The 16,984-nt window shown below is 45.9% G+C and overlaps 1 protein-coding gene across 3 annotated transcripts in view; it reads right to left on the bottom strand.

The window, feature by feature from the left end:
* Positions 1 to 8,244: 8,244 nt before the first annotated feature.
* SLC2A10 (solute carrier family 2 member 10) overlaps positions 8,245 to 16,984 on the bottom strand; it is a 43,319-nt gene continuing 34,579 nt past the window's right edge. For all 3 annotated transcript variants that reach the window (XM_029613094.1, XM_029613092.1, XM_029613093.1), the window contains 2 exons: positions 11,009 to 11,143; positions 8,245 to 10,091 (listed from right to left, as the gene is read on the bottom strand). In XM_029613094.1, the coding sequence (XP_029468954.1) occupies positions 11,050 to 11,143 (94 nt within the window). In that variant the 3' untranslated portion in view covers positions 8,245 to 10,091; positions 11,009 to 11,049. The remainder of the gene's footprint in view (positions 10,092 to 11,008; positions 11,144 to 16,984) is intronic.

A 16,984-nucleotide genomic window follows, 5' to 3' on the forward strand; every position in this document is an offset into this window, starting at 1 on the left:
CCAAGGCTTTTTTAATAGCACCAAAATAATAGGTATGAATGACAAATCCAACTCAGGCTCGTCACCCCTTCCTCTCATTTCACTGGGCTTCCCAAGAAAACTCTTTCGCTTAGCACTGCTAGCTCCCGATAACTGATTGGGCTCCAGGCTACCAGTGGATCACTCAAGAGAAATGCCCGTTGTAAATGCATTCTTTATCAGTGCCCCCAAAATGAGATCCACATAGTCCTGCATGCTCTCTAATTTGGGCAAATTAGACCAAGGATCTTTCTTCAAGGCCCACAGACAGCTGCTGGCACTGACATTTATTTATTATTATTTACTGACATTTGATCTCAATTGAGAAGATATCACACTGGTTTACATTCAGGTACTGTAGGTATTTCTCTATTCCCAGAGGGCTTACAGTCTAAGTTTTTGTACCTGAGGCAATGGAGGGTAAAGTGACTTGCCCAAGGTCACAAGGAGAGACAGCAGGACTCGAACCCTGGTCTCCTGGTTCATAGTCCACTGCTCTAACCACTAGGCTATTCCTCCTCCACTAGGCTATTCCTCCTCCATGTTGTCAGATGCTTGAACACTATGGGCCTCGCAAGCCTCCACTTTTTCTGCCCAGGTAGGCACCAGGTCACCAACTTCAGGTCCCAGTGACACACCCCAAGGCCTCTGCATATACTCTTCTCAAGGCCTGGCCTCAGGCATGATCTCTTGTAGAGATTGCCCCTGGGGTTGGTTCACCCCTCTCACTGGCCCCTCTGGTTCAAGTAGTCCCTGGTTTCTCAGAGTAGGCTCCAAAGGAACCTTCCTCATATTTGGCCTTGACTACCAAATCTGATATGACTTTGCCCATTCCCCCCCCCCCCCCCAGTCGACAATGAGACTTTCGGAGAATTGGGTTTCCCTTTCCCTGGTATTTACCTTACTGCACTGGATGGCTCTGCTCTCTCCATTGTCTTGCTCAGTCTTGAAAGGAAACACAGGTTTTCCCTTTTCACTGGATCCAGCTCCACTTTCTCCATCTGGCATCTTGCCAGCAATCCTGGCAGTGCAGTTCGCAAACTAGCCACAGCTTCAAATGCTGATGGCAGCACCAGCCCCGACCAAGTTTCTGGCTTGTGCAGGTGCTCCTGGCAGATGCACACACTGGCATGATGGACTGGGGGTCTTGCACCCGGTGGAATCCTGTTCACTTGGCTCGGGCCTCCCGCTTCAATTGAGAGTCACACTCTCTCTCTCATGTAGTATGTCATGTTGATAGTTGGCTGTTGATCCTGATCGACCACCAACCGATTCACTTCCAACTGGTTTTGGGTGTCCCATTCTATCTCTCCTCCGAGCTCCGTTCTTGTACCCAGGTAAGATGGCGCTGACATCCGAGCACCTATTCGTCTACTCTTCTTTTTTGCGCTTTTGTTCTAATTGGCTCTTGTAACCTGTGGTGGTCATCTTGAAATTTCACAAAAAAAATCCAAAACTTCTCATACCATTTCTAGAAGTGGAAAAACACCGCAATTTTGAAGGACCAAAATATATGTTCCCCCTTGGGTTCCTGTTCATGTGCCATTTTTGTAACCTCCTCTCCTTCAGGAATCACATTCCATGGGTTCTACAGAATTGTTACTCACCACCTCTGCAATCGCTGAAGGTGACCCCGACAAAAGGGCCGTTACATTCAGGTTCATGTTCAAAAGCCATTTAGAGGGATAACTCAAAGTAAAATAACTCTAAATAGCAAAAGAGGCGTATTCAAGCACGTATCCAGCTGAATTATAGACAGATAAGTAGTTATCCGACTGTAATGTAGCCAGATAAAAAAGGGGTGTTCCTGCTAACTTAGCTGAATATCGCATATATCTGGCTATGTTATCCAGATAACTTTAGATCTGCCTCTGCACACCTCTAAAGTTATCTGGCCTTGAGTGGCTGGATAATGTGCTACTTAGCTGGATATCTTTTAAAGGTATCCAGTTAAGTAGCACTGTCATAAACAAACAAAACAAAAGTAATAAAAGAGCCAGCAGGCCAATCCCCTCCCTCCCCCCCAAAAATGTCAAACAAAGGCCCTGTGGGGCCACCCTATCCTCACTCCCCCAAACCTGTTTTAAGCCTGGAGAAGTGCCCAGCAATGTACACAGGGCCCCCCTGTTCCAGTTTTTGCTTACTAGGATAATCGGCCTGCCCCCACCTTTCCTTCCACCCACCTGCTGAGTTCAAATTTGTGCGTTACAAGGCACCATAATGCATATAATATTGGGATTTCCTGTGTGCACAATGTTTTGCTGTACGCACAGGCACTATTTTGATTTGCTGCACTGTTGGGACAGGAGCAATTGGGGACACTAGTATTAATGCATGTAAATTTGAAGGGGGCCAGGAGGGACTATAGGGAGGGCTGGGGAAGGCCTGAGAGAAAGCCCAGTGAGCTTTTTTTTTTTAGTTAAACAATGCAGGATTAATTGAAAATAATTAATTGGGACAGGGATGAGTTGTTTTAGTGTGTGCTTTTGTAAATTAGTAAAAAACTGAAATGAAACACCAGAAAATGATACCAAAAATTGCTATACAAACCCAAAATGAAGCAGAATATTTTGCCATGCACATTCCTACCAATTACAACTTCAGGTATCACAGAGCTCTGTATCTGGTCTTCACAGCAGCCCGTGTCCTCTGGAACTAGATTAGTGCCAGCAGACTCACTACATAAGGTCTCTTCATGTGTACCAGTTTAACTTTCATCAGTGGCTCAATGAGCAACGTACCAGCCCCCCCAGGCCACTCAAGATATTGTAATGGTTTAGCAGCACCAGATGGGAGCCACCATTCTCTTTTCTTTCTCTTTTCTCTCCTCTTTCCAGGAATGAATGAGAATCGGTTCCTTTGCTTCAACCTTTGAAGAGTGACTGGATCTCTCCAGGTGAGAGACTCCTCTGAAAACCGCCTCTCCCAACCATGGTATCTAAACTTCCTTGGCGATGAGGAATTTAGTTAAAGCCAAACAAAAATAAAAACACAGTCTTCAACATCCAAAACCAAAGAGAAAGAAGGGTGGTAAAAAAATTCCTTCAACATATTTCTAAAAGGGAGGAAATAATATTCCTCAGAAGTGGGGCAAAAGATGTCCTTTCTTCCTTGCTAGCCCAAGCCTTAATCTATAAGGTCCAAGGCTCTTCTTCTCCCACCAAAAAAATCCCCAAAAGAAACAAAACCAGGAGCAGGAACAGCACCATCCTGCCTCCGAAGTCTAACCAAAAAATCCACACCCTTTTTATATCAGTAAGCAGCAACCAGCACACAGTCCACATGGAGGAGCTGTAATCTACCTGGAATGTTTTGCCTCCACTTACTCTAATTGGATGGTCGTCTTCTTAGAGACTCAGTAGGACTCTCTACAATAGAATGAGCAGTAAATATTTGTGTTTGGAAAGTAAATAAAAGTGGAAAAAGATACCAACATAGCTTTCAAAAGAGGAGGCTGAAAAAGTAAGGGCAAAAAGATTAGTAGAATAGCACAGTCACGAGTGAAAGAAGAGATAGCGAAAGAGATGAAGTGACAATGTTAGTGAATGGAAGGACAGAGGAGGGATGGTATACTGAAAGGAGCAGGTAGAAATGCATGGAGGGGAGATCTCATATATGGTGTTAAAGAAGGGACTGGAGGAGGACTAATTATTGGCAAGGATAGGTGTGGTAGTGGAGTAGATGCCACACTGTTTATGGTAAAGAGAATTTGGGAATTTAAAAAACTGAAAAGTACACAAAACCATGAGACACATCCCAGGATTTTAAGGGAGGTCAGATAGGACCTGATGGGTCTACTGAGGGATCTGTTCAATAGATCTTTGGAGACAGGAGAACAGCTGATGTTGTTACTCTTTATAAAAGTAATAGGAAGAAAGTTAGTTATTCTGACTTTATTGGTGGAAAAATCAATGGAGGCATTTTGGAAAGACAGGATAGTGAAGCATCTTCAATCCAGAGGGATGCAGGATCTCAAGGCAGCATGATTTTACCAGAGAGAGATTGTGTCACGTGAATCTGATTGATTTTTTTTCCATTGAGTGACCAAAGAATTAGACTGGGGACAGTCAATGGATTTTATATTCTTGGATTTTGCAAGGCCTTTGATTCTGTTCTACACAGGATGCTCATTAATAAACTGAGCAGGCTCGGGTGGGACCTAAGGTGGTGGCCTGGATTAGAATCTGGTTGAGGGATGGACAACAGAGCATGGTGCCGAATGGAGTTTATCCTTAAGAAAGGTGTTGAGTGGAGTTCCTCAGGGATTGGTCCTGGGGTCAGTTCTATTCAGCCTCTTTTGCAAGCATTATCGTGGAAGGTTAGGAGGAAAGGTATGCCTTGTTGCAATGCTTTTATTGGGAGAAGGGTCATTTTTCTTATTTTTATCCATTTGAAGCCCCTCCCCAAAAAGCAGCCTCTCTCCTTCCCCTCTTCCCATGATATCCCAATTGATCCTTGGCGCCTCAACAATGGTAACATCCCTTACCTGCTGCCGTGGACCAGAAGAGTGAGCCAGGACCCTGGTTCTTTGGCCTCCTGCCGCGCCCGCCCCTCCCCTCCTCTGGCAGGAGGAGAGTGGTGCTTGCTTACCTGTATCTGCTGCCTCTCTTGGCCAGCTCCTTTCTAGCGGCTTGACCCATATGGTGCCCCAGAGTCTACCAGCACCACAGTTCAAATCGCCAGACTGAAACCAGCCAGTTGACGAGACAGATACAGGTAAGAGCCACTCTCCTGCTGGCTGGGAAGAGAGCAGGATGTGATGGAAGAATGTGGCAGGGGACTGGAGGACTCTGCTGCATCCCGGCTTCCCTTTCTCTGGGTCTGTGTCAGCTACATTGATTTTTAGCTTTTGGAAACAACAGCCCCAACCGTTGGCTTGTTTTCACTCATCAGATAAAGTTGAGTTCCTGGTCCTATTAGTTTCATGCTGTGGCAAGCAAACATTAACTTGCTGACATTTCTAACACAGCGCAGCAGGAACCTAGCTGAAGTAATAAAGCGAGATCAGGCTGACTCCGTCAGGGCTGGAACTGGCTCTGAAAGCTAGTCACCTTGGCGGAGATAATTTTGTGATATTTATACTGGATGAAATGTACTTAATTTAAAGATCTCGGCCATATGAAATCCATTTGCCAGTTGCAATGGGCAGTAAACACAGTCTTTGCTGCTTGGCCATTTAATGAATGTTACAGATCCTTAGTGTGAAAAATTGAGGTAACAGGAAGATTTTGTTTCATTCATTCCAGGCTGCATGTGGGACTCTACATACTAGAAAAAGTGCAGAAACCACTACTACGTACATCTGTATGTACAGAAAAAGCAAAACAAACTGTGGCTCACCCACAAATACCCAGGGCCAGATGGATTAAAGGGCTTCTCCTATTTTGTCTACAGGGAAAAGGCTCAGTGCATCTGGCCCACGCAGATATCAGCTTCAGGAGACTTTACTGGCGTGACGCTTTGAACATGAGTTACCAAATACCCAGAGAACCGGGAAATGTTCTATTCCGTTCCCAGGATGCCACCTAGTGGTGCAAACTTCCAATTATGTGTTCTGTTTTTCCCAGCTGTCACCAGCGCTAGGAAAGCATCTTTGGGAAGGGAAGGGATTGGATTCCCTCCCGTCTCATCTTTTGGCTATAGGTTAATGCAAAACAAAAAGGAGAGGTTTGTTTCCTGGAATAACACCGCAAACCAATTGCTTGATGCGCCTTTCAGGATAGCACGGGCTAAGCACAGACAATCCTTGGATGGGAAGAGGAAGCCCAGCTACCGGCTGGGATCTTTAGCACTGGAGAGAGAAGCAAACAGGGTAGAGTAGATAGGCCATATGTTTCTTATCTGCTATCCTATTCTGGATTTTTGAATTCGGTATCTGCAAGCGCAGTCAGAAATCAGATATGTGTCTTTTTTTTTTTTTTTTTTTTTTTTAAATAATTGAGTGCTTTGTAAGTACAAGCCAAGATCTCAATGTTCTTTATCGCAGAAGTACTCCATTAAAGCTCTGGCAATAAGAGTCAACAAGCAAGATGTAAGGAGTGATGTCTGGTGACCTTTATTTCTACATATTCTAGGCAGCTAAACTGACAACCACAATACTTTGCTCCACTAAACCTGAGGCTCATTTTATCTGCCTTGGAAGACCGGCAGGCAGAGTCAGATGTTGAATTGGGAACTTGCTGAATGTCTGTAACAGACACCTGAGCTCCTAGGGCTGCCCATTTGCCTAAAAATGTTATTTGCCCATTTCGCGCTGAAGGCAGGAAAACAAAATGTTCATGAATACCTTTTGTATCCTCCTTTTTCATAATCTTCTTTTATTCCAGCTCCCTAGGAATAGCTAACTCCTGCCCCTGAGGGCTGCAAACAGCTCTGGCTGTCAGGATGCTAGTAATGGGGACAAGTGAAACAAAATCAGAGATACTGTTACCATTTGAAAAAGGCAGCAGCAAGAAAGCTTGAAAAGTGAGGAGATACATTTTGCTCTCTCTTGCCCCATTTAACTGCAAAGCCCCATGCAATCTTGCAACTATAATGCCGTGCTTAATGTACATGATGCAAAATAGGGGATGGAATTTTTAAAGAGTTCTTTCCATGGGCAAAAAAAGAGAGAAAACCCTTTCATAATTCAGACCACTGTCCAAAAGAGCTTAACTGCCCTGTGCTAAAACTTAAGTGACTTGGAGAGAGGGGACAGGGCAACCAACCTGATGGCGCAGGGCTGTGCACTAGCGTACAGGGCATCTAGTGGTTATGCCAAGTCCTACTTCTGCACCACAGGCCAGTTTAAGATGCTGCAGAGATGGCACTCACAGCTCCAGAGCAAAGGAAGTCCCAGCTTTCACTCAGCAACTCCCACTGCCCTGCCCAGGATGCACGCACCAGCCAGGTTTCAGAAGGAGCTGCGGCCCCAGGCCACTCATTGCTGCTATGATGGCTGGACTAGATGGGAGGGGGCTGAAAACAGGGGGGGAAATAGCTAATGTGCCATAACCTTAGTAAAAACCAGTTCCAAGTGAGCTGGAGGCCTAAACCATCAGGAGGAAGCTAGCAGGCCAAAAATGAAGCGATGGTTCAAAATCTACAGCAGAAGGTAGAGAGTGGACAGGACCTTGGGTCTCCAGGCTTCGCAGCTCCCTGCCCTAGGGGTGTGCATTCGGATTGACCGCATTAGTAAAACGCAACTCATATTTTTTTTTTACTTAAAAAATTGATTCGACATAAACGATCGGATTTCCCACATATCGAACATAGATATGTTCGATATGTGGGAAATCGCGATTGTTGAGCCAAAATAAAAAAATAAACCCCCCCCCCCCCCCTTAATCCCCCCCCCCCCCCCCGACTTACCACAACTCCCTGGTGATGGAGCGAGGAGTGAGGACGCCATTTCTGCAATCCTTGGCGAGAAGCATGTGACGTCGGCGGCACGTCGAGTGACGCCGGCGTCACGTGATTCCCGGCTCGTTCGCGCCGGACGGCTCGTTCGGCCCAAAAAGAACTTTTGGCCAGCTTGGGGGGGCCTCCTGACCCCCCCAAGCTGGCCAAAAGTTCTTTTTGGGCCGAACGAGCCGTCCGGCGCGAACTCGCCGGGAATCACGTGGCGCCGCGTCACTCAGACGCGACGTCACGTGATTCCCGGCGAGTTCGCGCCGGACGGCTCGTTCGGCCCAAAAAGAACTTTTGGCCAGCTTGAGGGGGTCAGGAGGCCCCCCCAAGCTGGCCAAAAGTTCTTTTTGGGCCGAACGAGCCGTCCGGCGCGAACTTGCCGGGAATCACGTGACGTCGGCGTCACGTGATTCCCGGCTCGTTCGCGCCGGACGGCTCGTTCGGCCCAAAAAGAACTTTTGGCCAGCTTGGGGGGGTCAGGAGGCCAGCTTGGGGGGGTCAGGAGGCCCCCCCAAGCTGGCCAAAAGTTCTTTTTGGGCCGAACGAGCCGTCCGGCGCGAACGAGCCGGGAATCACGTGACGCCGCGTCACTCGACGTGCCACCGACGTCACATGCTTCTCGCCAAGGATTGCAGAAATGACGTCCTCACTCCTCGCTCGATCACCAGGGAGTTGTGGTAAGTCTGGGGGGGGGATTAAGGAGGGTGAGGGGGTTTAAATTTTTTTTTTGCACATATGTACATATACCCAACTCATTGGATTTTTTTTATGTCCATATTGGCCGCAAGTGGGACCCCCTTTCGGACATAAAAAATATGAACATAAAATTTTGCTCTGCACATCCCTACCCTGCCCTTGTCCCAAAATCACAGTCAGCTCTGGTATTAATGATATCTTGTGACCCAAAGGAAACTTTGCAAAAGGACCTCTATTCTGCACAGATCAGAGGTGTGCAAAAAATTACGCACAGGAGAAAACTGACACAAGACACAGTCAAATATCCCCCTTTTTTTTTTTTTCCATTTCAAGAAAGAAAACAGGCTGCAGATTGAATATCTGAATATTTGGCTATTTGTACAACTCAGAAAATGTGCAGACTTAGAAGTATTTGGGAATACAGAATAGTTGAGGATTATGTAAAGGTTTTATGTTCTGCAGGGCAAAAGCCTCAAGTTTAAGTAAATTATATAGAAGCCCTCTAGGAGTTAATTAGTTCTCACAATTATGGGCTCTACAACAAAAATAGCAAAAGCTTTTAAAAAAAATTCAGTTTAACAGAATGCAGCTGTAGAGCACAGCATAGGACCTTGCTTACAGTTTTACATATTCATTAACCTTCCAAGAGTCTCATTTCTGGCCACCTGCTTTGTTGGTTTCCTTTGACCTAAATTCTAATATTGGACAAACAAATCCTTCCATCCTACCGCACCATGATCCTCTACCCTCCAGAAAATGAATTCTCTAGGAGCAGTGGGTTCCCAAACCTCTTTTCAGGATGTCCCTACTGAATATGCAGCAGATATATTTACATTTATTAAGATTTAAGGATCGCCTAACACTAAAATAGGTCTAGGCGATGTACAAGAGTACAAACATAAAATTCAATAAAACATTATAAACAGACTGCATACACTGGAGACCCGGCCTATGCCTGTCACTGGGTGCACAACAAGGTTAAAATGCTGAGGCAGAATTGGAGATTAACACCCAAACTTCAGGCCATTCCTCTGGCACCAGGTCCCCCTCCATCTGTGCCTCCCGTTATAGAAATAGAAACAGAATGTTGAAACACGCCAAATGACCATTTCAAAAATGTACATGCTAATTAATAATCTGTTGTATTGGATGGTACTCTGTAATTATATATTTAAATTTATTCGCAGTGACAGGACTAAAACCAGAACTAGATAACTACAACAGACTGATGAAACTGACTACAAAGAACTGGTTACCCTTGCTAGCAAAAAGAGAAGAAGTGGTGCACTAGATTACTATTACTAATAAACCTTTCACCATGTATTTGAGAACGAAAGCTCTTTGGTCCTTCATTTGGACAAAATAATACTTCTGTGCATTGTGGCATGAGCTGCATTCAGTTTTCATTGCTCAGGACTGGCGTCCTTTGTTGGAACGGCCCAAGCCGCATGTAAATCGGGCAGATCGCCATAGGATGTGTTACTAAAATGCTTGCACATTAAAACACCCCGAAACCTTTAACCAGGCATCCAGAACGTCACACGTTACAATGCTTACTTGCATGATCATGGCCCGGCCCAGAACAAATGCCCCATGCAGTTTGCCATTGCACTTTGGTTTCGTTATTTTAATCTAAACACAGAGCCCCTTGATGAAAAGTTATCTTTTTGTGTTTTGGCAAGTGGCCAAGGGGTTTGTGTTGACTGAAAGGATGTGCGAGCTCTGAGATGTGCCAGCATGAAACAGAACAAAGTCCTGCTGCCCTCTCCTCTCCGTGTCCTCATACCCCCATAGCCCCTCCCAAAGGACAGGGACTGCTTCTGGGTAACACGTCAGCTACCTGCAAACATAAAAGTGAAGTCATATCTTTATTAAAAATGGTTTGAGCTGGCAACTTTCTTGTCTTGGTTTTCCTCCTCTTCAGGTGAAGCTGCAGATGGTAATATCTTCAGGCTTCACCGTATCTTCTGCCTCACTCCGGCACTCCACTACAAAAGAAAAGAGGTATGGAAATTAAAGCCCATTTTCAAAGGACACCGCTCCAGCCTTCACGGAGCTACTTCCTGCTCCCCCCCCCCCCCCCAAGACATCCTTGTATACAAAATTGTATTCTGTCCTTGATCTATGAAGATTAGTTAAAGTTGGGTAGGAGCCATATCATCAGGCTGTGTGATTCCAGAGTTATTGCGCCCTCAGCCAGTCTGGTTTTCAGGATATCCACATGAGATAAATATGCACATCTCTCCGTCCTATTCATTCTGAATGCTCTGAAAACCCAACCGGCTGTGAAGTTATTAAGCCAGGTTGGGGAACCATTGCCTTGAGGCATGAGGCTAACCACAGCTTTAAAGATACAAGCCTTCTGAGCTATTAAGCCTCCTCCCTCGTTAGCCATTGGAGTTATAATGAAGTAGACCTCCACCCAGCTACTTCATTGGATCTCTGTCTAACTCATCTTATTTTAGATGGGCTAACATGAGCTTAGAGCGAGGCCAAATTTGACCCTTAAAATCCATGATCCACAAGAGTGGGGCTAGCCCATTCCTTACTTATATTCAAGGTGTTGAGAGATAAAGCACTTTCACTGGAGGCCTTATCCTCCTCCTGATCCCCATTTCTTCCAGCAAATCTTGCAGTTTGGGAATACGGGTGAGAAACCAGAAAAAGCAAAAGAAGGGGGCCCCAGGCTAAAAGAGAAAAGTCCTTTAGATGATTGGCTCGCACTGTGTTTACATCCATAGGCAAAAAGAATTAGAAAGAAGAAATAAAGTTAGAGGACATTTTTTTTTTTATTAAGGTTCCAAGTCCTTCCACAATTACACTATTGTTCTCTTGGACTTTTCATTCTTCATGTATTCTCAATGCAATAGACAGGCACAGATCTAAAAATCTCTACATTACAAACCATTTGGTTCCATAGCACTGGACCGGCAGGAATCCAGAATTCTAGGAGGCACCTGATACATCCATTCTTTGGTACTCAGTCCCTGAGAATGTATTCCTTCCGCACCTCCTCCATGTCCTGTGTCCTCTCAGCATCCTGCAAAAGCAATTCGCGAAACCACAGTGATGTCAGACATAGGGCCAGATTTTATAACATGCGCATGGGCATAGATTTGTGCGCGCAACCCGGCGCACACAAATCTATGCCCGATTATCCTCCGGCATGGCGGACCGGCACCTCGCCCATGCCCCGCCCCCTTCCCGCCCCTTTTTCAAAGCCCCGGAACATATGCGCGTCCTGGGGCTTGCGTGCATCGCAAGGGCACTTTCTCGGGGTTATGCGCGGAAGTTACGTGCGTGCGCAACCCTTTGAAAATCTGCCCCAAAGGGTTTTCTGGCCACAAGGCAAAACAGAGTTGGCAAAATTTCACACAACCAACCATGTTTGCAAGGGAAACAGGGACCTTACATGCTGCCAGGAAGGAAACTGAAGGGCTCCTAATCACAGACTATTCCCAAAATAAAGAGAGCTTCCTTTTCAAGAGACAGTCCCTGTCCCTTACCAAGAACGCAGTGCTATACAAAGGGCACGACCGGTCACAACATTGTGCCACTGGCTTCTCGCTTTAGGGAAGCTTTAATGAGCTGTGCTGGCAGCTTGGAATGGTGATCAGAGGAGAGGCCACTTTGTTCAAAGTGGCACAAGTCATGTGCAAGATTCTAAGCCATTACAGGGTTTTTTTTATTATTATTTTAGATTAACTGAAATGTCCATTATGATATCCAAGAAAACAGTTCTTGAGAATATCACTATATATAAAGAAAAGAAGCAGAAGGAAAAAATGTAAGTGTGATTTAGGTCCTACCAGTCCGCTAAATAAAGGGGGATCTAATTCACAATCGCAAACAGCAATATTGCCATAGGAAGCATAGAAGCAAAAATTAGCATAGTGGTTAGCAAGCTGGCCCGTAGGGTCTTTCTCTGCCGTCACACATCTACATAACACCACATTTAAATACGTCTACTCGGTTATGACGTGGTCCTACAGTTGGGGAGGACGTAAGAGGAAGGCCCTGAGATGCTCTGCTATTCAAAAATTGCACAGGTTGGGAAGGCTCTTACAAAAATATATGTAACACTTCTATATTTAAACATTTGCGGGGAAAGTTTAACCAAAAGGGAACTTTCAAATGCCTTCATAGAAGGAGTATTTTCCTCTTATTCTGGGTAGACTTAAGAACATAAGCCTTGATCACATCTGGAAGCATCCTTATTTTCAAGTTAGAAAACCAAATATCTTTATCTCTGAATAGAAGCCTTAGGACAAAGGCTCTGTCAGAATCCAGAACTAAATGAACTCTAGGCGTAGAAGGGGTCATTTTGCGACTTTTCCAGAAATCTCATCAAGTTCTACCTATCAAAAGAAATCCTCATCTTTAGTGCTTGAGCCCTGTCTTCCTCCGTTTTCTTAAGGAGAGGGAGAGATTATGGTCCGGAAACCAGGAGCAAATCACTTTCTGGAACCTTAAGAATTTCTAATAAGAATCCTCTAAACAACCAACGTAAGCTTAGGAATATTAATGAGTCAGAGATGCCTATGTCTCAAGACATGTTCCATTTCAACTTTTATTCTAGAGGAACAGATTCCCGTTAACAAGGTAGTAAGAACTCTCTTGGAGCAGTTCCACTTTCTGCTGATGTTGAGTGCTGTTTACAAGGAGAGATATCCGCCTCTTGATTCTTAGCTTTTGCCAAAGACACCTGGAACTGATTCAAAAGTTGTCATAATTACACAATGAGATTGGCTATTGCTTTCCAAATTCCTATTTGGAATCCAAAATGATGATGTGTAAGTTGGGACATAGTCTCTTCTTGTCTTATATTGTTTAATTTTCCTAAGAGTTCTGGGCTGACAGGAGGGGGGGGGGGGGGGATTCCAGGATGTAAAGGCATTGGCGAATAGAGTGGGATATTTTAATTTTCTGTTAATCTGTTTACATAGGATTTGTGCAATAACATGGATATAGTTTATGATTTCTTGTAATTTAGGGATTGGTATGAAGGAGGGGTGTATATTATTAAGCTAAGTTTATTATTGCGCTTCCCGGCCGCATCCGCTCCGCAGCCGGGCCTGCTCACCACTCTCTCCTGTCCACAAGCTCCAGGCTTTCCTCAGCCGCAGCCAGCTCGCGGCACCCCCGGCTCCCCCTCACCGTCTCCGATGCCGACCTCATAGCGGAGCTCCTGTATGGGTTCCGCATCTGCCTGTTTCTCGGCCCCACCCCTAGGCGCATGCGTGGCTGACGTCACCCTATTTAAAAAGGGGCCAAGCGCGGGAAAACAGAGCCCGATGCTTCCTGATGACATCACGCAACCCAGGAATAAAAGGCAAGGTCCGTTCCCCTAAACGATGCTTTGGCATCAGGTCATAGTTTGTCTTCCAGCGTCTCCTGTTCCAGTGTCTCTCCATCCCTGGTAGTACCCTTTGGACTGATCTCACGGTACTGACTTTTGCCTGTTCTCTGACTACTCCTGATTGCTGCCTGACCTGATCTCTGCCTGCTCTCTGACTACTTTTGATCGCTGCCTGGAACTTGACCTCTGTCTGACCTGACTAATTTTGATCGCTGCCTGGAACTTGACCTCTGCCTGACCTGACTACTCTTGATCACTGTCTGGAACTTGACCTCTGCCTGACCTGACTACACCCGGATTGACTACAGGTACTGACCCCTGCTTTGGCTGACCATTCTGGACTGATACTCTGGCCTTGATCCTCGCTATCCACTCAGACACTCTCTTCTGGCCTCCTGTGACCTCTGGACATCCCTATTTGGACATCGACCGTGCACCCTTGTTCATGGTGGGCACTCCTCTGAACTTCCTCTCTAGGAGACGCTGAGAGGCCCACCTAAGACCAGGCAGCCCGGGTAACCAAGGGCTCAACCTGAGGGAACCCCTGGCTGCTATTGGCGAAGCTCCAGCTAGCCTCTGTCTCCTCCTGTGTTCCGCCTCCTGGTGGCAGGCGCTCTCTGGGTCCGACCGGAGGGCCGTACCAATCCTGCACCAGGCCAAGGATATTGTACATTGGGTTACTAATTTTTATCTACAAGCATAAACTTGTCTATAAAAACACTAAATTAATATGAACATATAATAACTTGTGCATAGATAAGCGCCAAGAATAAAAATTTTTAATTTAGATAAAAACCTAAAAAAGTTGAATAAAGAAGAGATAATAAAATGGTCATCTTAAAACCTGAAGTAACAAATATGTGTATAAATATTTAAAATATTATCATTAAAATTACAAAAAGCAGTAATTATTAATCAAATTGCAGATATGCAGACTATGAACATTTTCATAAAAACACAGAATAATCTGTTTCCATATTTAGTCCATTCGGAGCCATGGTATTGAACTCGTATATATACTTTTGTTCTAATTGCAACAATAATTGGTCTAGATTACCTCCTCTCCAGTAAAGGATAGGTTGCTGTATTACGCAAAATTTGTATTCATCGAACTTATGGTTATATTGAACAGAATGCTCGACCAGAGGTTTGGATGTTACAGCGTTTCATACTACTTCTATGTTCTATAATACGTTTGTTAAACTCTCTAATCGTTTTACCTATGTAGAATTTATTACATGGGCATATCGCTGCGAAACTCGGCCGGAGTCGGGCATTTTGTAACGCCCCCTGCATTCTTTCAGCGTTTGATGAATGAGATCTTCCGGGACCTACTATACTCATTTGTCATGGTATATCTAGACAATATACTGATCTTTTCCAAAGACCTGAAGTCCCACTGTTCACATGTTCAAACAGTTCTCCGTCTCAGAGACAATCGTCTCTACACAAAATTAGAGAAGTGTATCTTCGAACAGACTCGTCTCTCATTTCTGGGCTACATTATCTCCAATCGTGGTTTCACCATGGACCCTGAGAAAATCCAAGGAATTAGAGATTGGCCCCAGCCAGTAAGCCTCCGCACCTTACAAAGGTTCCTTGGATTTACAAACTATTACAGGAACTTCATCGCTAACTACTCCACGCTAGCTGCTCCACTCACGACCATGACTAGGAAAGGTAGCCCTGGAGTCCCAAGGCTCAATCTGCTTTCCACGCCTTGAAAGAGGCCTTCTGCACGGGACCCTGTCTACGTCACCTAGATCCTAACCGCCCCTTCGTCGTCAAGGTTGACGCCTCTGCCATTGGAGCAGGGGCGGTCCTGAGCCAGTATTCCTCCAAGGGTGTCTTAGTACCTTGCTCCTTCTATTCTCGCAAGTTTTCTCCCGCAGAGCAAAACTACATGATTGGGGACCGTGAGTGTTATGCTCGGGCTTGTGAACCCTTGGACCGACGGGAGGATGGTATACCTTGGGAGAAGATCTGTAGGTTCTCCCGTCGGGTGGCAAGGCTGAGCAGGAAACGTGACCAGCTGACCCTCGGCACTGGAGACTTAGAAACATAGAAATGACGGCAGAAGAAGACCAAACGGCCAATCCAATCTGCCCAGCAAGCTACGCACTTTATCCATTTTTTTTCCCTTTTTCTCTCTCCCACCTGTTACTATTGGCTTCCAGTGACCCTCCAGCCCTAATTCCCCTCCACCCATGTAGAGAGCAGCGCCGTATCTGCATCCAAGTGAACATCCAGCTCAATTATGAGTAGCAATTGCTGTAACAAGCAGGCCACACCCCTGCCCCTTACTTTTACCCACCCCTGTTTTGTTTTGTTTTTTGTTTGTTTGGGTTTTTTTTTTGGTTTTTTTTTTGTTTTTTTGGAGATGGCACCCCTCCATCCTTCTGCTCCATGAAGGTGGAACACCAACCACTGGCATCCCTCTCCGTGAATGCCTCTGTGGCTACTGCCGCTCCGTGCAGTGTTTTGCTGCCTCCTCTTTATTCACGCCCTCTAGACTTGATGGATCCACAGTGTTTATCCCACGCCCCTTTGAAGTCCTTCACAGTTTTAGACTTCACCACTTCCTCCGGAAGGGCATTCCAGGCATCCACCACCCTTTCCGTGAAGAAATACTTCCTGAGATTGGTTCTTAGTCTTCCTCCCTGGAGCCTCAGCTCGTGACCTCTGGTTCTGCTGATTTTTTTCTGACGGAAAAGGTTTGTCATTGTCTTTGGATCATTAAAGTTTTTCAAGTATCTGAAAGTCTGAATCATATCACCCCTGCTCCTCCTTTCCTCCAGGGAGTACATATTTAGATTCTTCAATCTCTCCTCGTATGTCATCCGATGAAGACCCTCCACCTTCCTGGTCACCCTTCTCTGTACCGCTTCCATCTTGTCTTTGTCTCTTTGTAGATACGGTCTCCAGAACTGAGGCGACTGTGGAGGCGGACGCAGAGACGAGAAGAGAGGAACTGTGTCTTCGCCACTGAAAGTCTGTGGTCCCCCCAGAAGGAGCCCGTAGGGACCCAGACCGCTGGGACTTAGGTTGACCTTTGAGAGGTCAGGGAGTTCGGTGCAAGGGCTGACTGGAGCTTCACCCCTGGAAGCCCATGGTCCCCCCGGGAGGAGCCCATAGGGACCTGGGCCACTGGGACTTAGGCGGGCCCTTGGAGACAATGGTCAAGAAGGAGTCCGAGGTCAAGTGCCAGAGGATCGTCGCTTACCAGTCCGAGGTCACACACTGAGGGATCACCACTTGCCAGTCCGAAGTCACACACCAGAGAATCACTGCTTGCCAATCCGAAGTCAATACCATAATCACCGCTAGCCGATCTGAAGTCAGGAACCAGGAACACCAAGAGAAGACAGGAACGAGGATCCAAAGCACAGGAAGACTCACCGAAGCAAGCAGACCCGACGAACGAAGGACGTTGCCAAGTCAAGGAATGAGCAGAGGAAGCTGGCTTTTGTACTTCCCCTGTTCTGGCTGATAGGGAACAGCTGCAGCTGGTTAAAGGGATCA

This window comes from Rhinatrema bivittatum, chromosome 8, assembly GCF_901001135.1.
Source record: "Rhinatrema bivittatum chromosome 8, aRhiBiv1.1, whole genome shotgun sequence".
Lineage (NCBI taxonomy): Eukaryota > Metazoa > Chordata > Amphibia > Gymnophiona > Rhinatrematidae > Rhinatrema > Rhinatrema bivittatum.